The sequence below is a fragment of the Rhinatrema bivittatum genome, chromosome 4 (genome assembly GCF_901001135.1).
Source record: "Rhinatrema bivittatum chromosome 4, aRhiBiv1.1, whole genome shotgun sequence".
In the NCBI taxonomy this organism is placed as follows: Eukaryota; Metazoa; Chordata; class Amphibia; order Gymnophiona; family Rhinatrematidae; genus Rhinatrema; species Rhinatrema bivittatum.
In genome coordinates this window covers 283,696,339-283,719,412 of record NC_042618.1, presented here as the reverse complement: position 1 = coordinate 283,719,412, position 23,074 = coordinate 283,696,339, and the positions used below count along the sequence as shown (strand labels likewise).

At 46.5% G+C, this 23,074-nt stretch overlaps 1 protein-coding gene across 1 annotated transcript in view; it reads left to right on the top strand.

Annotated features, from left to right (window-relative positions):
* Positions 1–5,488, top strand: part of LMNTD1 (lamin tail domain containing 1) — a 1,277,316-nt gene extending 1,271,828 nt beyond the window's left edge. The window contains exon 13 of the mRNA XM_029600162.1: positions 5,134–5,488. Within this exon, the coding sequence (XP_029456022.1) occupies positions 5,134–5,274 (141 nt within the window). The 3' untranslated portion in view covers positions 5,275–5,488. The remainder of the gene's footprint in view (positions 1–5,133) is intronic.
* The last annotated feature ends 17,586 nt before the right edge of the window (positions 5,489–23,074 follow it).

The window sequence follows — 23,074 nt, the reverse complement described above, 5'->3', positions numbered from 1 at the left end:
GGTGTGCACAAGGGGGTGCACAATTGTGCACGCTGCGCACGCCAACACCCGTGGCCTTCCCCAGTTCCTTCCCAGGCCGCTCCGATTTCGGAGCGGCCTGGGAGGAAACTTCTCAACCCCCTACCCTAACCACACTTCCCCTAACCAACCCGCCCGCTATCCCTGTCCTAATCCACCCCCAAAAAATTATTTTACCTGCTGGTTGCGCGCGCCGGCACCCAGCCGGCATGCAATCCTCTGACACAGTGGTAAATGGCCGCTGTGCCGGAGGCCTCTGGCCCCGCCCCTTTTACTTGCTTTGTTCACTACTAATGATCATAGGATGAAAACATCAGCAACATTTTTGTTTTGTTTTAGTTTAAAACAAAGTGATAAAAAAACCCATAAATCCAATTTACCATACACTAAATGATTTCATGTGTGTTAAAACCATTTAGGACATTCTAAATGTGATCATATGCATTCAATCAGTTTAACGAATGCTATACCATCTCCAGAAGTTAAAGATACTGGGCCGGATTTAAAAGGGTTACGCGTATAGGGTACGCGTGTAACCCTTTTAAAACGCCCCTGCGCGCCGAGCCTATTTTGCATAGGCTTCCAGCGCGCGCAAAGACCCGGGACGTGCGTAATTCCCGGGGCTTTCTTTGTGGGGCGTGTCGGGGGGCGTGTTTACTTCGATGACAGTGATTATGAGATTTCACAGATTTCTTGCAGCATTAATCGCTTGAGACTGCTTTTATTTTTTAAATTCAGATAATGTTATGCCTTATTTTACCCTCTGTTCAAAAAGTTAACTTACAACAGAATACAAAATTCAAGCTGATTCTTTCATAGGTGGTGGTCACACAACAGGAAAGCAATGTCCAACAATGACAGTTCCTGAAAAGAAATTATTCTAAAAACTAATTTCTTTTTACTATATAGTAAGCAAATGTAAAAAAGTGTTTTTATGTAGTGAATTGATCATGATTGACTTAAAATTCTTAGGACCCGGATTTTCAAAGGGTTTTGAATGTAAATCTGGTCATAACGCACGCAGGGCCTATTTCAAAAGACCTGGCGATGCACATAAAGCCCTGGGACACGTGTAAGGTCCCGGGGTTTGTAAAAAGGGGCGGGGAGGGGGCGGGGGTGGGGTGTGGGCCAGAGGCCTCTGCACACCAGTGTGCTGGGGATCGGCGCCGGCCGACTGCCGGGGCTGAGTAAAATTTGTAAATAAAAGAAAAACAAAGAAAAAGTAGGGAGGAAAGGGGGAGGTAGGGGAGGGAAGGGAAGGAGGGGTGGGGGGTAGGGAAGTTCCCTTCCGAGGAGGCCGGAGGCCGCTCCGATTTCTGAGCGGCCTGGGAGGAACGGGGGAAGGCAGTGTGGCTCGGTGCCGGCTCGGCACGTGCAAGGTGCACAATTGTGCACCCCCTTGCGCGTGCCGACCCCTGATTTTATAACATGCTCGCAGGTTTGAAAATCTTTCCCTTAGAATAGTCTCATAGGGCCGGATTTTCAGAAGGTTACGAGCATAAATGGGTTTAGGCGTGCCGGGCCTATTTTCAAAAGGCCCGGCGACGTGCGTAAAGCCCTGGGACTCAAGTAAGTCAAGGGGCTTGTAAAAAGGGGCGGGGCAGGGCCAGAGACCTCCCACACAGAGGCCATTTGCCACTGTGTCGGAGGATCGCGTGCTGGCAGGCTGGCAGGCGCAAACGTTTGGACAAGAATTTTGGGGGGGTTAGAGTTGAGGGGGGAAAGGTTAGGGGAAGGGGTGGGAAGGTTAGGTTGGGGGAAGGGAATGCGGGAAGCCTGCGGGCGTCGGCGTGCAAGGTGCACTTGTGCACGCCGATCCCCAATTTTATAATTGTGCACGCTGGGTAGCGCACACACATGTATGCCCGCGCAGGTCAGTGGATTAACATTTATATACTTGTCTCTCTCTCTCTCTCTCTCTCTCTCTCTCAAAAATGGTCCACCCAGTGGTCCTATGCAGGAATACAACAGGTCTGACACCTATCGCAAATTCAGATAATGTTATCGCACTAACTTAGCTCTTTGCATAGGTAATTAGCACAAATTGCGATAAACTGAACTTTTGCATAAACCACGCCCCTTTTGCAATCGCATGCAGTACTTACCGCATTTTGATAAATCCAGGCCCAAGTGACCACATGAATTAAGACAACAAATTACATAACACGTGCGTAAATATAATTACTATCGTAACAATTTTCAAAAGCCATTTACTCGAGTAAATTGCATTTACACAAGTAAATCCTATGGACAATTTAATGACAGATATTGTAGCAATTTTCAAAAACCCATTTACTTGAGCAAAGTGCATTTATTCGAGTAAAACCTAGTTTTACTCTAGTAAATGCTTTTTAAAATCAGGCCCTAAGTGCACAAATTTTACCGAGGGAACTTCTAACAAAACCTTGCCCTGAGATGAGAGACAGAGTTGGCTTAGCTCATTACTCTGTATCTATAAACCTGAAAAGAATCTGAGATATTTTGGGAAGTGTTTATTGGATATTCCAACAGCATAAGTTATATATCTGGCTGAGTTGAGGGGTTAATTATTTGCTGTTGCTGGTCAAATGATGTGGAATGCATTGCCTTTTAGGAAAGAGCAGAACATCTAAACTTTTAAGCATTTGATTAAATCTCTGACAGCCATTCCTATAGAAAACTCAAAGACTAGAGGACTTTCAATGAAGTTACTAGGTGATACATTTAAGACAAACAGGAAAAATATTTTTTTATTCAACCCATAATTAAACTCTGACTTCAGCCTGCACTCGACTTTATCTCCAGCCGCATGTCCTGACTCCAGCCTGAACTTGACTCTGCCTCCAGCTGATTACGTAGACATGGCCTCCTTTAGGCTTCCACCTACTTACAAGCCCGGACTTAACTTGTTCCTGTTCTCTAGTCTGCCTCAGCCTGTCCAGGCTTCTGGTTCCAGGCCCTGTCTTGAACTCAGCTCCTTCAGACCCTGTGTTCCTGCTGCTTCCTGGCTCCCTGTTCTGAATACCTTCATCGGGATCAACCATGCAGAGGCCCACCTAAGACCAGCCGGCCCCGGTACCCAAGGGCTCAACCTGCAGGGAACGAGGGCTGGTATTGGGGAAGCTCCAGTCGGCCTCTGCTTCCTGGTCTACTCCGCCTCCTGACGGTTGGGACCCATGGGGGTTTCCCCATGGGCAGCGTCAACTCCACCTCAGGCCAAGGGTCCACCTCCTCAACAGGGGAGCTGCTTTGCACCTCTCATATTGCTTTGGATTCTTGAAGCCACTCTTTGTGCTCCTTGTTCCTTTAATGGCTGCCTTCTATGGTGAGCGGAGGGGGGGGGGGGGGTGTTCTTCCACCTTTTCTGCTTTGTTTCCCCTTCGTGCTGCCTTAGGATGTTGATACCACTTTTGGTGCCAGGTTACCACTAGGGATGCCATCAAGAATTCATATTACTGTTTCTTGTGCCCTCTTTTGGAGCTTTGGGTTGTTCTTTCCACTTTTTCTGCTTGTTTGCTCCTCTCACAGTTATTTGGAAAACTCATGCCTATGCTGGTACTGCTTTGCCCCTTTACAGAGCCTTAAGCTATTTATGCTACTTCTAGTGCCATGTTTCAGAATCTTTCTAGATATCATGGAGTTCTTTCCCCCTTCTGATAATTTCTTCCCACAAGTTCTAAGACAATCAATTAGAAAACTCCAATTCTAGAGCCCACTATATACTGTAATGCTTCCCCCATTGACTTTAATGGCAAATGAAAAACAAATCAAAGTAAAAAAAATATTTTTTTTTTGTTTTGAAACTAAAGAAATGAATTGGGATCCCATAAAAATGAATTTTGAAATGAAATAAAAAATTGTTCTGCTGCACATCCCTACTTCATTCTGTTCCTGGCCTCTCGCTCCTTGTCCATGATGGAGTTTCCCCTATTTCCTATGCCTTGCTGGCCACCAGCACCAGACAGCTCAAACTGAAGGGAAGGTGGTTGGCCTAGGTGAAGGTCCCACTATAGTTAGTGACCTGGATTTGACTCTTCTGACATTAGGCTGCTTGTTTCTGGGACAATTCACGAATAACAACCACCACAGAATAATTTAGGGGTAGATTTTAAAAGCTCTACACACGCCAAATCAGGGAGATACATGCGTCTCTCGGGCCAGGGTGCAACTTGCATATTTTAAGAATCGTCCATGGATGCGCATATCCAGGGGCGGATTCCGGGTAAAGATCGGCCCGGGGATTTTCCGCCCAAGCCGGCCCAGGAGATACCCCATGATCTGCCGAGCTTGGTGCTTTCGCGGCCGCCCTCGGCAGACCAAGTGACCAGAGCGACCGGCCCACTGGGGGATGCCCGATCCCCCGATAGGCCAATCCGCCCCTGCGCATATCTCCCAGTACATGCACAAAAGAAAAAGTCTAAAAAAGGAATGGGGCGTGAGCATGATCTGGACAAGGAATGGACATTCCGGGAATTTAAATGGAAACCAGCATGTAAATATTTACAAGCATAAGCGCACGACGGGGTCCCCTACTGCGTAACTTTATTTCTCTTATAGATGGCGTGTAAGTTATAAAACAAAAAGAAATTAGGCTAGTCAGTGGAGTTTTAAGGGTTGGAGCAGATAGGGTAAAAGAATGGTTTGTTAGCTAGGGGATTTAGGAAGTCCTGTCCTGTAACTGGGCATTTGGAAATGAACTGGTTTAACTGGTAATTGTATTGACGCGCGTGTTTATTAAAATCCCGCCACTTATGCGGTAGAAGCAGCCAATGTGCGCATCCATCTTAAATGGCACGCACATTTATGTGTGTCCAGCTGATTTTATATATATGCATATATTAGAAAATGGCCATGTCCAAGCACGCGAGCTGGCATATGCAGATCTCTGCACATGTACTTTTGGAACATGATATTTGGAACATGATATTTGGATACATGATATTTTATAAACTGTGCTGCTCCCACTGCACAGTTTATAAAATGCAGACATAACTTTAGGCGCACCAACTTATGCATATATGTGATGAATTATGCACACTATTGAAAATGATCCTTCCTATGTCAGCCTATATAGCACTTTGGTTTCCCACTTCCGTTTACAATTAATGTTACAAACTGTTTAATTTTCTTTTGCAGACAAATTCAAGAGGAGTGATGTACTTGGGTTCCCCTTTACCTACCGGATCTTCTCTTCAGAAGTATTTTGCAGATTCATCTTATAATATCAGGCTTCCAAGCCAGGCATCATTCACCATCAGCAACTTTTCTAACCTTTGATGCCAGCTTCAGAACATAAGCATTTCTTCCTCTGCAATGAAAGACACAGTGTACCATGCTCCAATGCACTATGTGAACAGAACATAGTTGCCTAATCAGCTGCTAGGTTCTAGCTACATTAATAACTCACTGGAACATGAGTAGGGAAATGAAAACAAATAAACATGAGTAAGGAAATGAAAACAAATAAATAAATTATGTTTCTTTAGCATTTTATTATGTTTTTTACTTGTTAGTTTTCTAATGCCAAGACTCTGAAATGACAGTTTCATGTTGGACAGCTATTAGTTGTTTGCATTTAAAACAGAGTGCTAACATTAATCATGGGTAACTAAGTCCTATTAGAGACAATAGTCATAAGTATATATATATATATATATATATATATATATATATATATATATATATATATATATATACATATATATACATATATATATATATAAATCACATATGAGGATTCATAACAATTTTTCTCTACTATCAATTTTTTATTTCTTTTATTTCTCAATATTTTCCTACATTCATAAAACAACCAGAAGGACACTTTCTTACTACACAATTCTTCTAAAATCAAACTCACTATTATTTCAAAGAATCCACCACTTGAAAGACTATTTCACTTCTCAATAATATTCACAGATGTTTTTCCCAAAACAAATACTCACAGATGTTTTTCCCAACAGAACTTATCTAATTCATATATAATGTTCCTATTTATGTATGTGGGCACCAACGACATAGGAAAATGTGGGAGAGAGGTTCTAGAAGCCAAATTTAGGCTCTTAGGTAGAAAGCTTAAATCCAGAACCTCCAGGGTAGCATTCTCTGAAATGCTCCCTGTTCCAAGCGCAGGTCACCAGAGGCAGGCAGAGCTCCGGAGTCTCAATGTGTGGATGAGACGATGGTGCAAGAAGAGGGATTCAGTTTTGTTAGGAACTGGAGAACCTTTTGGGGAAGCGGGAGTCTCTTCCGAAGGGATGGGCTCCACCTTAACCAGGGTGGAACCAGACTGCTGGCGCTAACCTTTAAAAAGGAGATAGAGCAGCTTTTAAACTAGAACAAAGGGGAAAGCCGACAGTCGCTCAGCAGCGCATGGTTCGGAGAGAGGTATCTTCAAAGGATACTAGAGGTGTGCATCCGTTTTCCACGTATTTGTAATCCGCAACTTATTTTGTCCTATCTGTTAAATACATGGGGAGGCAAAATGCATCGCGACCCCCCACGTATTTAACAGATATCTGTTTTATTCGGCCTCCTAAATAAAAATGTAAACCCCCCACCCTCCTGACCCCCCCAAGACTTAACAAAACTCCTTGATGGTCCAGTGGGGAGTCCAGAAGCCATCGCTGCACTCGTTTGCCGGTTTCATCACAGCGCCGATAGCCTGTGTCACAGGGGCTACCGGTGCCATTGGTCAGACCCTGTCACATGGTCACCGGTGCCATCTTGTGCTCCTACCATGTGACAGGGGCTGACCAATGGCACCGGTAGCCCCTGTGACATAGTATGGGCAAAGGCTATCGGCGCCATTTTGAGTCCTGGCATCGGACGGCAGGTCGCTCCGGGACCCCCGTTTGACCCACAGGGACTTTTGGCCAGCTTGGGGGGGGGCCTCCTGACCCCACAAGACTTGCCAAAAGTCCAGCGGGGTTCCAGGGGCGACCTCCTTCACGCCGGCCGTCCGATGCCAATACTCAAAATGGCGCCGATCGCCTTTGCCCTCACTATGACACACATAGTGAGGGCAAAGGCGATCGGCACCATTTTGAGACTCAAAATCGCGATTTTGAGTCTCAAAATGGAGCCGATCACCGTCATAGTGAGGGCAAAGGCGATTGGCGCCATTTTGAGACTCAAAATTGCCGTCCGATGCCAATACTCAAAATGGCGCCGATCGCCGTCATAGTGAGGGCAAAGGCAATCGGCGCCATTTTGAGTATTGGCATCGGACGGGGGGGGGGGGGTCAGGAGGGTGGGGGGTTGTAGTTAATTTTAATTTTAGCTGGGACACTAATTTAACTCGCCGTAGTAACGTATTTACAGATCGACAACTTATGGAATTCTCCATACTTCCGCATGAAATGGAATTGACCCCCCACGAATACGTATCACGAATGCAACGAAAACATTTTGGCTGCACATCCCTAAAGGATACTAATGATGCATTAGAATTAGGGCATCCCGACAGTAAGGTTCCAAAATAAAGAAAAGTAGTCCAAGTGCCTGTAACTAAAAACTCACCTGAGCTAAAAAATTCTAACTTATCCCTATCAATTAAAAAGCAGAATGAAAATACAAACAAAACACAAACTTTGAAATGTTTGTATGCTAATACCAGAAGTCTAAGAAGTAAGATGGGAAAATTAGAATGTATAGCAGTGAATGATGACATAGACTTAATTGGCATCTCATAGACATGGTAGAAGGAAGACAACCAATGGGACAGTGCTATAAATGGGTACAAATTATATCGCAATGTCAGAGAGGAGCACCCGGGAGGCGGTGTGGCGCTTTATGTCCGGGATGGCATAGAGTCCAACAGGATAAACATCCTGCATGAGACTAAATGCACAATTGAATCTTTATGGGTAGAAATCCCATGTCTGTCAGGTAAGACTATAGTGCTAGGATTATACTACCGTCCACCTGGTCAAGATGGTGAGACTGACAGTGAAATGCTAAGAGAAATTAGGGAAGCTAACCAAATCGCCTTTGCCCTTACTATGTCACAGGGAGCGACCGTCGCTCCCTGTGACATAGTGAGGTCAAAGGCGATCGGCGCCATTTTGAAACTCTAGCACCGGCACCAGCACCGAGGGTATGATTGAAGGGATGGTTCCCGGACTCCCCGTTAGACCACCAGGTACATGTAAAAGGTTTTTGGGGGGTCGGGAGGGTGGGAGAAGCAAAGGGGTAATTTGTAAAGGGTCGGGGTGGGTTTTTTTTTTATCGGGCCATCGGCGCCATTTTTATCAGTGGTAGCCAAAATGGCGCCGATGGCCCGAGAGCGGGAAATCGCGCCGGGACCCCTCCCCCCCCCCCCCCACTGGACCACCAGGCAATTTAACATTTTGGGGGGGGTTCGGGAGGGTGGGAGAGCAAAGGGGTCATTTGTAAAGGGTCGGGGTGGGTTTTTTTTTTATCTGCTCAGGCCTCACTAAAAAATTAACAATGTGAATTGGAATCGGAACCGATTCCAATTCACATCTCTAACGATACGATTTTTTTCTCCCACCATCCGAACCTGATCGTTAAAACGATCGGGCACATGATTCACATCTCTACTGTACAATGCCAGATTCAAAATATAAAGAGGCTTCAAAAGTTATAACAATGTGGTATCATTTGTGCTTTTTAAACCATGGTTTCTCTTGCTGCTCTCAAACATATTCTCAGTCTTCCTGTTCCAAACTTTCAGGGTCATTTTTCAAATCATATTAGGGTGTTATTTTTTTGCATCGTGAGATGTGTATACAAATTTTGAAAATTTAGTCAAAGGGGAAGAGTTTGGGCAGGTTTTATGAAAATGAAGGGTGTTTAACATTGCATGCGATAACATAACACATGTTATCGCCAGAAAAAAGTACACTTTTTTTCTGGCATTAAGCTGTGCAATATGCCCAAAACAGGATTTGCAAAATTTATGACAGAGAGAGAGAGAGAAAGAGAACCTTTACATTGGCACACATATTAGTCATCTATTTATCCATCTTTTTGGTCTCCCTTCTCTGGACCGCCTCCATCCTGTCTCTGTCCCTTCGCAGATACGGTCTCCAGAACTGAGCACAGTACTCTAGGTGAGGCCTCACCAAGGCCTTGTATGGATGTGGCAGGTACTAAGCCACCCACGGTCCCCAGGATTGAAGAGGGGTGCAGACCGTCGATGTTTGTTGGCCACCTTCCTTGCCTCCTCTGCTGCCCGACAGAGATTGCTCTGTGTGCTGGTCCAGAGAAAGAGTAGTTGCTGGACAGTGAGCTGAGCTGTGGGTGAGGGCACCGAGAGAGGTGTGGGAAGCGGCGGAGCCGGTTGCCTGCCATAGACTAATATGAATGGTGAAGAACTGGTTGCAGAGTGGGTGTGAGAGTTATGAGAAAACTCCACCCAAGGAAGCAGGATGGCCCAGTCATCTTGTCTGCTGTTTATGAAGGAGCGGAGGAAGGTCTTTAAGGTCCGATTGATACGCTCAGCCTGGCCGTTACTCTGCGGGTAGTATGCAGTGGTGAAGTCGAGCTGGATACCGAACTTCTTACACAGTGATCGCCAGAAGTTTGCCGTGAATTGGACCCTGCGATCGGAAGCAATGTGCTGCGGAAGCCCATGGAGGCAGAAAATATGTTTGGTAAAAAGCTGTTCCAGTTTTGGAACGGTAAGAGGTTTAGGGAGGGCAGTGAAGTGGACCATCTTCGAGAACCTATCGACAATGACCCAGATGATGTGGTGACCACTTGACAGAGGCAGGTCAACTATGATGTTCGTCGAGAGATGGGCCCATGGTTCTTTAGGAATGGGTAGTGGCTGTAGGAGGCCCCAGGGATGACCAGTCAAAGGCTTTTGCTGGGCATACGTCGGACAGGAATTGACATAAACCCTGACATCCTGCTCCATCTGTGGCCACCAATAATACCACGGAGAGGGTGGTAGATGTCTGGAACGCCCTTCCGGAGGAAGTGGTGAAGACTAAAACTGTGAAGGACTTCAAGGGGACGTGGGATAAACAATGTGGATCCATAAAGTCTAGAGGATGTGAAGCAAGATAATACCCTTATTCAATAGACATACATACGGTAAATGAGACTCCGACAGTGCTCTATGCTTCAACGGCAAGAGGAAATGTGAAAAAAAGGATTTGCATTCACAAAAAATGCGGGGAGTAGCTTGCTTGTTATGGCGGTTACTATCCCAAATCAAACAAGCCTGATGCTTCACTTTCAATGCATATCCAGTGTTGCTCTCTGCTTCAACAGCAGGGGGAATGAAGAAAAGATGATTTTTATATTCCGACAACAACCAACAAGGACTGAATTACACAGTCTGGGTAAACAAATAAGCATGGGTGTAGCTTGCTTGCTACAGTGGTTACTACCCCGAATCAATTAAGTCTGCTTTACTGGCTAACGCTTTACCGAATCAATTAAGTCTGCTTTACCGGCTAACGCCCCGCCATGTTTAGACATTATACTTAAGCCGCCGTTTCTTTTGTTTCATTGCCTTTTCTAGTTCTCTTCAGTTACACTGTCCTTTACCTCTGACTAGCCTAGCCTCCAAGTTATCTACCCTTGTTATATGTAACTTCCGCTTCTAGTGAATTGTTCTTGTTTAAGTTATACCTTTGTTACATGTAAACCGATCTGATATGAAATTTTCATGAAGGTCGGTATAGAAAAATGTTAAATAAATAAAATAAAAGTCTGATACTTCACTTTCAATACATATCCAGAGAAGCTCTCTGCTTCAATGGCAGGTGGAAATGAAGAAAAGTGGATTTACATTCAGATATCAACCAACAAGGACTGAATTTCACAGGCTGGGTAAACAAATAAGCATGGGAGTAGTTTGCTTATTGCGGCAGTTACTACCCCTAACCAGTTAAGCTAGATACTTCACTTAGAAGCAGTTCCAGCACTGCTCTCTACATTAATGGCGAGGGTGGAAGGGAAATAGAACTAAAAGTTTACACTAATGGCAGGGTGGAAGGGATATAGAACCAAAAGGTTACATTAATAGCGGGGATGGAAGGGAAATAGAACTAAAAGGTTACTGAAGGTCAAGTGTAACAGATAAGTATGAGAGAGAAAGAGAAAAAAAAAAGTGTAGAAGCTTGCTGGGCAGCCTGGATGGGCCATTTGGTCTTCTTCTGCTGTCAATTCTATGTTTCTTTCTATGTTTCTAAGGTTCAATGAGGCTGGCTCCCTGATACATTGGCCCCTTCTCCGTCACTGAATTAATCGGCCCTGTCACATACCGTCTGAGACTAGCCTCCTCCCTGAAGATACACAATACATTTCATATGTCTCTCCTGAAAGCCTTAGTCTTATCTTGGCCACAATGAAAAACCCCTGAACCCCAGGATGTCTCGGCAGAGGAAGAACAAATATACCAAGTCAAGGAAATCCTGGACGTAAGACGCCATTACGAAAGGTGGGAATACTTAATTGCCTGGGAAGGTTTCAGACCCAACAAGAACACTTGGGAGCCCTCCTCCAACATACTCTACTCCAGCAGTTCCACACCTCCCATCCAGGAAAGTCTGGACCTTCTAAAGGAGGGGATACTGTTAGGGTTCCCGGCTGTGTGAGAACGCAGCTGGGTCCCTCACCTGGATGGGCAGGAAGCCTGTTGGGTTTGTGGCATATTGTGGACTCTTGGTCAAAGTGGTGATGACTCCTCCCACGGGGAGGGGCCCTGTGGGAAACCACAGAGATAGGCTAGACTCTAGTAAGCAGACACTGAGGAAAGAAAGCTTTATTGTACTGCTGATGTAAGTAGAATCTTGCTTCAAAGAAGGGATAATACTGTAGGCCAGCGATATCACAGTAAGCTCAGGCAGTCTCTATAGATGATGGTCTCACCCGGATGTAGCAAGGTTGGGTAGTGTTCCGCAGCGTGGGATAAGCCGAACCTGAAGGGTGGATTAAGGAGAGCTGGAGCATAGCGATACTCACAGAGTGGCAGTGCTGGTAACTTCCTTGGTAGAAGAATGGAGAGAGGGACCCGAGGTCCGAGGTGCAGGATACCCTGAGCAGGATAGGCCCTCGAGGAACAAGTACCTAAGAGCGCTGAAGGATCCTGGAAGAAATTAGATAGGACCCCCGAGGAGCGTGTGTCCCAGGTTAGGTAGTAGAACCCCGAAGGGAAGATAGAAGCAAGAGGCCGCCGAGGAGCGGGTACCCAGAGCTTCCATAGGAGCGAGTCACCCCGGAGGGTAGAGAGGAATCCAAGCGAGCAGCTTAGAAGCAGTCAGAGTAGCAAAACTGAAGTCCTTGCTAACTCACTGGGCTATAGCAGAGCGGAGGTTTAAATACCCGGAGGTACTGACGTCATGTGGTGGAGACATCCCCGAGGTTCCCGCCATGACGTATACAAAATCGTAAGTAGTGTGCGCATGCCTAGGAGGCCTCAGGAGGAAGCATGGCAGACGGGGACGCCCATGCTGTGTGGGAGACGCCGAGGGTTTTGGCAATCAGCACCAGAGGCAGCCATCCTTCCCAGGGAGGAGGAAAAGGGTAGAAGAGAGGTGAGGCAGAGCAGTCGCAGCTGTCTGCAACTGACGGATGCAACAAAGCCCATGCCGGCTTCCCCCGTCGCCATCTCCTCCCACCGAATGCCACAGCCATGGCCTGCTCTTGCGGTGCCTCCACATGCCGCCGACACTCAGCTCCTTGTCCGGTCCCTTAGGCGCGCACGTGCATCACTTCGGGGAATTTAAAGGACCAACGGTGGGAAATCTCTCCTCGTCCTGAGATGCCACCACCACTTCGCCTCAGCAACAGGTCCTGCTCATCTTGAGTGCGAGTTGTCTGCATTCCTAATGCCTGCCTTGGTTCATGCATTCCTGCCTTGGTCCCTGCTCCTGATTCCTGGTTCCTGCATTCCTGTTCCTTGCATCCAGTTCCTGCTTCACTCCTCGTCCCCTCAGATTGATTCTCTGGTTCTGACCCTGCTTCGTTGACTCCGCTTGACCTCCGCCTGCCCTGACTCCAGCCTTGTACCTCATCTCTGCTTGTTCTCTGTTTACCAAACCACACCCAGGGAGCCCCTGGGAAGTGCATGGAGGTGCGATCGCTTGCTCCTGAGAGAGAATGAGCCCTTGGGCCCCAAGGTGGAGCAGGGAAGAGCCCCAAGACACACCCTGAGGCAGTTGAGCAAGTACAAGCATGGGTGGAGCAAGAACACAAGAGGAGGAAGAAGTGGGTCAACCCTCTGTCAAACCAACATGTACTAGAGATGACAGAGGGCTGGAAACTCTGAGGCAAGGTACCGGAGTAGGAGATTCTGGCGTCCCCCGTGTCAGTTTTCAGGTGACCGGAATTGTCTCCGGCTGGACTTCTCTCAAGTGCTGCCCGGACCCTCTTCTCCATCCTGTGCACGATCCAGTCTCTGCGTGGTCCGCGACCAGCCTTCCAGGATGTGTAGAGTGCGCAGCAGGACAGGGTGGTCTGTGACCAGTCCACACTGGGCTGCGTAGGGTGCCCTTAGGGAACAGCACTCTCCCAAGGTCTCTCAGAGCCTTGTTTCTTCTTCATTTTCAAGAGTATCCCCTTGTCCAAGTCTTCAAGAGTATCTGTTATAGTTAGTGAGGTTTGGGTGGAACCTTGGACACTGTGGCATTTGACCACGCCCACGGGGGGAAGTCCCATGAGGGGCCGCAGGTCAGGCTCACAAACACAGATAGTTCTTTATTTAGACAGTTTGAGAAGCCACCAGAGGTGACAGTAGTGAGTAAAAGATGTAGCCCGGCTGGGCTAGTATTCCCCAGGGCACTGGAACAGCGGTTCCTCCGGTAGCAGTGCTGTAGTGGAGAGAACTGAGAAAGTGAGTACAATAGAACATTCACAGTGTCCTAAATATGGAGAAGCCCCGAGATAGGGAGAGCTGACCCTCAAGGAGCGAGTACCAGATCCCTGGAGGTAGAGAGACTTGTTGGCAAAGTACTCACACAACGGTTCCATGTTGGAGATGGCACTGGCGCTGGAATGGGGGCAGGCCCTCGAGGAGCGAGTACCTGGTTCCAAGGAGACAGCTCTGAGGAGTGGATGATAGCAGTACTCACTGATGGTATCTGTAGCGAATTCTTCCAAGTAGAAGAGGAGATAGAATCAGGCAGCGGGTGAGGGAACATAGGCCCTCGAGGAGCGAGTACCGGTTACCTGATAGCGACCTGAAAAGAGCAAAGAGGCCCCCGAGGAGCGGGTACCCCGTTAGCAGAAAGAGTCCAATGGAAGTTGGAAGGCAGATTAGCTGGGTACGGAGAGTGAATCCCATCCATAAGAACACCCTTGCTAACTCAATGGCTAGCAATAAACTGTAGGCTTAAATATCCGGGCAGCGTGTCGACATCATAGGGGGATGCCCCTGAGGAACACGCCAATGAGGAAATATGAATGAGAGCCATGCGGCGCGCGCACCCTATGGTAACTGAAGAACATGATGGGAGGCAGCACCCAAGCTGGTCCGTGGACGCCAGAGAGGATGGCAGGTGGACGCTGCGGCAGCCAGGCATCCGTGAGGAGCAGGAGGAGCCACAAAAAAGGAAAGGTAGGTGGAGTGAAGCCATCAAGAAGTGACGGTTGCAACAGTACCCCCCTTCAAAGGGTGGTCTCCTCTGCGGGTATCACGTCTTGGTTTCCAAGGATACGAGAGATGAAACTGATGGAGCATCTCTTTGTCAAAGATATTAGCCAGAGGCTCCCAAGAATTTTCTTCGGGGCCAAAACCTTCCCATGAAAGAAGGTATTCCCAAGTGTTGCATCATCTTTGGACATCAAGGATGGTTTAAACCTTGTATTCTAGGTCATCTTCTGCATTGAAGGGAGATGGTTCCTGTGACTTGGAAGAGAACTCACTGAGAATGAGAGGTTTCAAAAGTGAAACATGGAAAGCGTTGTGGATGTTTAATCCAGGTGTAGCTTCAGACTGTAAGTGATGTTGCCAAGACGGAGGATTGGAAATGGTCCAACGTAGCGAGGAGCAAATCGAGTGTAGGGTAACTTCAGTCTAAGGTGCTTAGTGGATAGCCAGACTTTGCCACCAGGTTGAAAGACAGGCGCTTTGGAATGGTGAGTATCATAAGTGATATTTGGAATGGTGAGTATCATTTATACATATATATAATTATCTGATCTTCATTTTCCTTCTCACTCCAAGTTATTGATTTCCTTGTTATATGTAACTGCTTTTTCTGCACTATTGTTCAAATTGTAAAGTTTTATTATTATTGCACCCCTGTTTCTTGTGAACCAGCATGATGGGACTATCGTCCTGAATGTTGGTATATAAAAAAAACCTTAAATAAAATAAATAAATAAATAAATAAATAAGACCTTTTGGCTCGATCACTCGCTTTGAGTAGCATTTCTTTCGTCTAAGTCCATAATTGATGGATATCATCAGCAGTGGATTGAGCTGCTGGGGACATCACTGAGAGCTTCAGTGGAAGTGGCGGTGATGGTGAACGTCCATATACCACTTCAAAAGGTGTTGATCCAGTGGAAGAAGCTGGATGAGAATTAATGGCGAATTCAGCCCACGGTCACAGTTCGGCCCAGTTATTCTGACGGCAACTCACATAGGCCCGAATGAACTGTTTCAGGGTCCTATTCATCCGTTCTGTTTGGCCATCTGATTGTGGATGATAGGTAGATGTATAATCTAGAGAGATGTCAAAAAGCTTGCACAAAGCATTCCAGAATTTTGCCGTGAACTGTGATCCTCGATCTGAGACTATGTGCTTTGGTGGGCCGAGAAGGCGAAAGATGTGGGTTATGAAGAGCTTCGCAAGCGCCAAGGCTGAAGGTAAGCCAGGCAGCACCACGAAATGGGCCATCTTGCTGAAGCAGTCGACTGTAACCCAAATGGTATTCATACCTCCAGAGAGGGGAAGATCAACTACAAAGTCAGTAGCGATATGCGTCCAGGGCTGTTCCGGAGCTAGAAGTGGTTGCAGCAATCTCCACGGATGGCCAGAAGTAGGTTTGTGCTTGGCAAAGTTGGCACAAGATGCTATGTAGGAGAGTGTATCTTCCTTGATAGCTGGCCACCAATAATACTTCTGTAGCTTCACGAGGGTACGGCATTGACCAGGATAGCCAGCCAGCTTGGAATCGTGCGCCCAATAGAGCAATTTCTTCCTGAGGTCTTTAGGCACGATGGTCTTACCAGCGGGCACAGTATGAGTAGCCGCCAAGATGACTTTCTTCGGATTGATAATATGCAGAGGTTCTTCTGGAACATCCTCCGAGAGAAAGGAGCATGACAAGGCATCAGCTCTGGTATTCTTGTCTCCGGGCAATATTTGAGCACGAAGTCAAAACGGTTAAAAAATAAGGACAATCTGGCTTGTCTCTGGCATGGCGGAGATACTCTAGATTTTTATGGTCTATAAACACGGTAATTTGATGTTGAGCGCCTTCGAGCCAAGGCCGCCATTCCTCGAATGCCAACTTAGGAGCATCTTTATCTCTGATCCCATAGTTCTTCTCTGCCGGAGAGAAACATCGAGAGAAGAAGGAGCAGGGATGTAAGGATTTGGAGTCTCCGGTTTGGCTCAATACAGCCCCCACACTGACATCAGAAGCATCTACCTCCACGATGAATGGCTTGTTGGGTTCTGGATGAGGCAGGCAAGGTTCAGTAGAAAAGGCAGTCTTTAAATCCTCAAACGCGGATATGGCCTCCGCAGACCATTTAGAAGCGTTGGCCTCTTTCCAGGTCATTGCAGTTAAGGGCACAGTTAAAGAAGAATAGTTCTTTATAAATCTTCTATAGTAATTAGTGAACCCCAAAAATTGTCTCAGGGCCTTCAGGCTGGTAGGTTGGAACCAATTTTTAATACTCCCTAATTTTTGGGGATCCATCTGGAAGCCATCTTTAGACACAATGTAGCCAAGAAAAGGAACAGAGTCCTTATGGAATTCGCACTTGGATAGCTTGGCATAGAGCCAATGTTCTCGAGGTCTTCGTAGTACTTGTTTGACGTCCTCTAGATGAATAGACAAGTCCTGAGAAAATAACAGGATATCATCTAGGTACACTACAATACTCTTGTACAACAGGTCCCGCAAGATGTCGTTCATCATGTTCTGGGTCACAGCGGGTGCGTTGCACAGGACGAAGAGCATTACTAAATAGTCGAAATGACTATCTCAAGTGTTGAAGGCTGTTTTCCATTCGTTGCCACTGTGAATGTGAACTAAGTTATAGGCTCCCTTCAGGTCAAGTTTCGAGAATATCTTGGCACCTTGAAGCAAGTCGAACAGCTCTGAGATTAAAGGCAGGGGATATCGATCTTTAATCGTGATCTCGTTCAGACCTCAATAGTCGATACAAGAAGAAGCCTGCGCAGGCTGGAGACTTTGATGGTCTAATGAATCCTTTCCGTAAATTCTCCTCGATGTACTCGGACATAGCCTTATTCTCTATTACAGAGAGTGGATAGACACGTCTTTTAGGAGGTTCAGTGTTCAGTTTCAGCCGTAAGATCTGTGTAGAGGAAGGATGTCAGCAGCCTCTTTGGAGAACACATCACCGAAAGATGTGTATTGAGGCGGCAGTCCTGACATCACTGGAGTTGCAGGCATGCAGAGGACAGGAGAAACCTCCTTAAGGCACTTGCCATGACAACCTGGGCCCCAGCAGGAGAGTTCCAAGGTGGCCCAGTCGAATTGAGGCTGATGCGATTGCAACCAGGGTAACCCCAGAATGATAGGGTGCATGGCCTTATCTAACACAAAGAAGGAAATAGACTCAGTATGGAGGGCTCCAATATGGAGGGTTACCGGTTCGGTGTGACAGGTCACGTCACCCAGCAAAGGCTCTCCATGGATAGATGATAAGAGCAGTGGAATCTTCAAAGTGACGAGGGGAATCCTCAAATGTTCCACTAGGCATTGAAGTATAAAGTTGCCACCTGCCCCTGAATCCACCAGGGCAAGAGTTTGAATTTCGGACGGTCCGCAGATCAGGGAGACTGGGAGAGAGAGCGGAGGACAGGGCGTAGTAAGGCCTAAGAACAGTCCTCCCACAGGACTTAGCCCCGGCCATTTCCCGGACGAATTGGGCATGTTGGGACATCAGGAACAGCTTGTCCACAGTACATACCCAGGTCATGCCTCTTCCGAAGTCTTCTCTCTTTTGAAGTCAGGTGATTGCGACCAAGTTGCATTGGTTCCTTTCCACTGGCGCAGGTATTGCTGGAACCATCTGAAGTGCGGGTTTAGCACGAACATCCTTCTGAACTGGTCCTTTACTAGGCTTGAGTTCTTTCACCTTATCACGAAGCCGGTGGTCAATTCTAGTAGCCAGAGCCACTAGTTCATCCAGCGAGTCAGGCGTCTCATGAGCAGCCAGCTCGTCTTTCAAGTGAGTATCCAGACTTCTGAAGAAGAGGGTTTCAGACATTTGTAATCCCAGCATAATTCGGTAGCAAGAGTCTTGAACTTTATTGCAAAGTCAGCCAGTGGTCGGTTGCCTTGCTTCAGGTCAACCAGAGTGGAACCAGCAACAGTCACTCGAGCAGGATCATCAAAAACGGATTTAAACAAATCCAAAAATCCATCAATATCCTGCAGAATTGGATACTTACGTTCCCATAGCATTGAGGCCCAAGACAAGGCCCTTCCATCAAGATAAAATAGAATATAAGTAGTCTTGGTGTAGGCTGTGGGGAAGTGAGAAGGCTGTAATGCAAAATGCATGCAGCACTGATATAGGAAACCTCTAGTTCTTTGAATCTCTCCAGAGAAACGAACTGGAGCAGCTAGAGGTACCATAGTCTTTATAATTACTTCAGGTAACTGACCTTCATTACTGGAAGCAGCACTTTGATTCTTCTGTGCGTGCAGCTGATGGAACGCAGAAGTGAGTTTCTCCAATGTATCTTGTTGTTCAGCAATGCGCAGGGCCCGGCCGGGAATGGCCTACAAGGCATTGAGCTGTGCCGGATCCATGGAGTTAGCAATCTGTTATAGTTAGTGAGGTTTGGGTGGACCCTTGGACACTGTGGCAACTGACCATGCCCACGGGGGGAAGTCCCATGAGGGGCCGCAGGTCAGGCTCAGCTCTGGACACACAAACACAGATAGTTCTTTATTTAGACAGTTTGAGAAGCCACCAGAGGTGGCAGTAGTGAGTAGAAGATGTAGCCCGGCTGGGCTAGTATTCCCCAGGGCGCTGGAACAGCGGTTCCTCCGGTAGCAGTGCTGTAGTGGAGAGAACTGAGAAAGTGAGTACAATAGAACATTCATAGAGTCCCAAATATGGAGAAGCCCCGAGATAGGGAGAGCTGGCCCTCAAGGAGCGAGTACCAGATCCCTGGAGGTAGAGAGACTTGTTGGCAAAGTATTCACACAGCGGTTCCACGTAGGAGATGGCACTGGTGCTGGAACGGGGGCAGGCCCTCGAGGAGCGAGTACCTGATTCCAGGGAGACAGCTCTGAGGAGTGGATGATAGTAGTACTCACTGATGGTGTCTGTAGTGAATTCTTCCAAGTAGAAGTGGAGATAGATGCAGGCAGCAGGTCAGGGAACATGGACCCTCGAGGAGCGAGTACCGGTTACCTGATAGCGACCTGAAAGAAGCAAAGAGGCCCCCAAAGAGCGGGTACCCCGTTAGGAGAAAGAGTCCAATGGAAGTTGGAAGGCAGTGTAGCTGGGTACAGAGAGCAAATCCCATCCATAAGAACACCCTTGCTAACTCAATGGCTAGCAATAAACTGTAGGCTTAATTATCAGGGCATCATGAAGACATCACAGGGGGGACGCCCCTGAGGAACGCGCCAATTAGGAAATACGAATGAGGGCTGCGTGGCGTGCGTGTCCTAAGGTAGCTGAAGAACATGGAGGGAGGCAGCGCCCAAGCCTGTCTGGGGACGCCGGAGAGGACGGCAGGCGGACGCCGCGGTAGCCAGGCGTCCGTGAGGAGCAGGAGGAGCCGCAAAAAAGGAAAGGTAGGTGGAGTTAAGCCGTCGGGAAGTGACGGTCGCAACAGTATCCCCTTGTCCAAGTCTTTAAGAGTATCATCTTGTCCAAGTCTCCACGTCTTCGAGAGTCTCATCTCGTTTCATCCAGTCCAGGAGTCCTCTTCAGTTTCAGTGTCCAGTTAAGAAAAAACTGTTTATTAATTTGTACTAAATCTAGAGGGCTTCTGTGTTATATTATATTGTTCTCTGGGAAGTGCTATTATAATCTGTCCCTTTTTCTAGATATTAACAATGCTGTATTAATTTGTTGGAGTTTATGTAAGTCTCAAAAAAACAAAACAAGACAAAAAAAAACCCCTCTAGATTTAATTAGATACTGCTGTCACTAAAATCTCTCTTTATTTGAAATAGCTGCCACTAAACTCTCTCTTTGTCTAGATATTGATATTGGTGCATAAATTTGCTGTGGGCTTCATTTAAGGCAAAAGAAAAGATTTCTGGAAAGTGTCTTGCTGGAATTAGCTTTGGGGCGGGAGACTCTGAGCTTAGCAGGGGTCTATCAGGTCCTTAGTCTGCTGTGATAAGCCAGGAGACAGGAAGAACTAAAGCTTCTTGTGACCAGCTAAGTAAAAAAAGTTTAACTTAGCAAGCCAATCTGGGGGAGGGTCTTTTGAAACTCAATTGCAGATACAGGGTTGTGAGGACAACCTTCACAAGGTGTTAACTGTTTAACTCCCACCCACTCTGTCCCTCTTCCCACCCACCCCTGGGGTTGGTTTTCTGATATAGTCTACCTGAAAACATAATTGGCAACAAGAATATGTTAGAAATTTGGTAATTCCTCAGGTGATATCCATCAAATTTACCAAAATGAGGACTATCCAATGCAACTATTGTGGAGCCTTTATTTTGAGGGAAATTGTCTGGAAACTTAGGGCTTGCTCCATTTGTTCAGAACTCTCTTCCCTGAAAAAGGAGCTGGCTGAAGCTAAAGCTGAATTGGCAGCCATAAAGAAAGTTTCACGTACTTCAAATTCAGTAATTAATTCCCCATTACCACAGAAAAAACAAAACTCAAGGAAAAAGAAGTTTACAGTGGGCTCAGGTAGGATAAGTCCTGTGACCCCCAGATACCCATTCTACACAATAGTGCAGCCCACATGTCTACCCCACTCCACCCCCCCCCCCCCTCCTCTTACACAGAGCATTAAGTAACCCAAAAATCAATGGGATTACTGTGGGCTCTGGTAGAGTAAGACCGGTGATGCGGAAACATACGCTCTCTCAAGTGACACAAGTTCAAAACACCTTCTCTTTACTACATAATGATGAAGCTCTTGTGGGAGAGATTGAAATGGTATCTGAAAAGAAAGAAGAAACGCAATGCATACAGAAATTCCAAAAACCAGGCATGCACTGGGATCAGTTACTGCCCATGATGCGGCACCTAAAGTACGTCAGGGCACCACCATATGTTGTTATAATGCATTTGGGAGGCAATGATTTGAGATCTGTGACATGTAAGAGTCTGATCCGAATGGCGAAAAGTGACATAACCGAGATTTTGGAGTTATACCCAGGTGTGGTTATATGTTGGTCTGATATCATTCCCAGACCAAAATGGAGTGAGTCAAAATTATGGGGTCGCGGGAGAAAGAAAGTGAACAGACAGATTGGCTCTTGGGTACAAAAAATCGGGGGACATCAGATAAGGCACCAATGGCAGATGACATGTCCCCAGGGCTTTTCCGCCCAGATGGGATACACCTCTCCGACATAGGATATGACATCTTCAATATCACATTACAAGATGTCATTGAGGCACAACACAGGTAAAATGGCCACAGCTTTTATTAAATGGAAGAACTTCAAGCATGTTAGAAACAAGTTTTCAACTATTTTGGCCTACACTGTGGTGAAAATGCAAGTTTTAAGTGAAACCTTAGAAAAGTGATTTTCTCACTCTGAAATGATGAAAACCTACTTCAAGCATGTTAGAAACAACTTTTCAACTATTTTGGACATCTCTGAGGTGAAAATGCAAGTTTTAAGTGAAACCTTAGAAAAGTGAATTTCTCACTCTGAAATGATGAAATCCTACTTCAAGCATGTTAGAAACAAGTTTTCAACTATTTTGGCCTACACTGTGGTGAAAATGCAAGTTTTAAGTGAAACCTAAGAAAAGTGATTTTCTCACTCTGAAATGATGAAAACCTACTTCAAGCATGTTAGAAACAAGTTTTCAACTATTTTGGACATCTCTGAGGTGAAAATGCAAGTTTTAAGTGAAACCTTAGAAAAGTGAATTTCTCACTCTGAAATGATGAAATCCTACTTCTAGCATGTTAGAAACAAGTAGAGATGTTGTAAAAAAAAAAAAAAAGAAAATAATTAAATAATAATAGTAAAAGAACTATTGCCACTCTCTCGTTCGCTAATCTGAAGTTAGCGAGTACAGGGTAAGGGGCATTATCAAACGATACGAGGCGTGACTTCGAGGTGGCAGACAGGGAGGCAGCTTTGCCTATATAAACAAAGGGCCATATGTTAGAATCCCATCGAGGGAGGGAGGCTAAAAAGCGGGCACACGTCCAGCTTCTATATGGGCTCCTGCCTCCTTTTGCCTTTATATGTCACCGTTTATTCAATCAAGCTTTAATAATTAATTCCTCCCCATACTTTTCCGTCCCTTTCCTTCATGACCTGCTATGCCTTGTCATCAATAATTTAATAAATGAGTGTTCACTCTAACTTCTCTTTACATCTCCATTGCTAGCAGGTTACCTTACAAGCCAGTTGCAACATGGAAACTCGCAGATCCGGTATAAAGGGATTAGCTAAAGGAAAGAAAAACCCCAAGCAGGACAACACCATCCCTGAGAAGAAAAATGAGGCCTCAAAGAAGAGAGGTAGGAGTCGGACACTCAGGGCCAAGAATCGAAGGTCCGATACCGGCCAGGCAACACCCACTGCCCCAACCCATGACGCGGAGCCTGACGTGGCGGTCGGCGTCCCCGCAGAGGAGCCAGTAGAGCCTGACGTGGCGGTCGGCGTCCCCGCAGAGGAGCCAGTAGTGCATACCACAGCCCCGCAGCCTACACCGTTGCTAGTTAGATGTGGGGGCGACAGTTTGCCTCGCCAGGAGTACTACCCACCACAG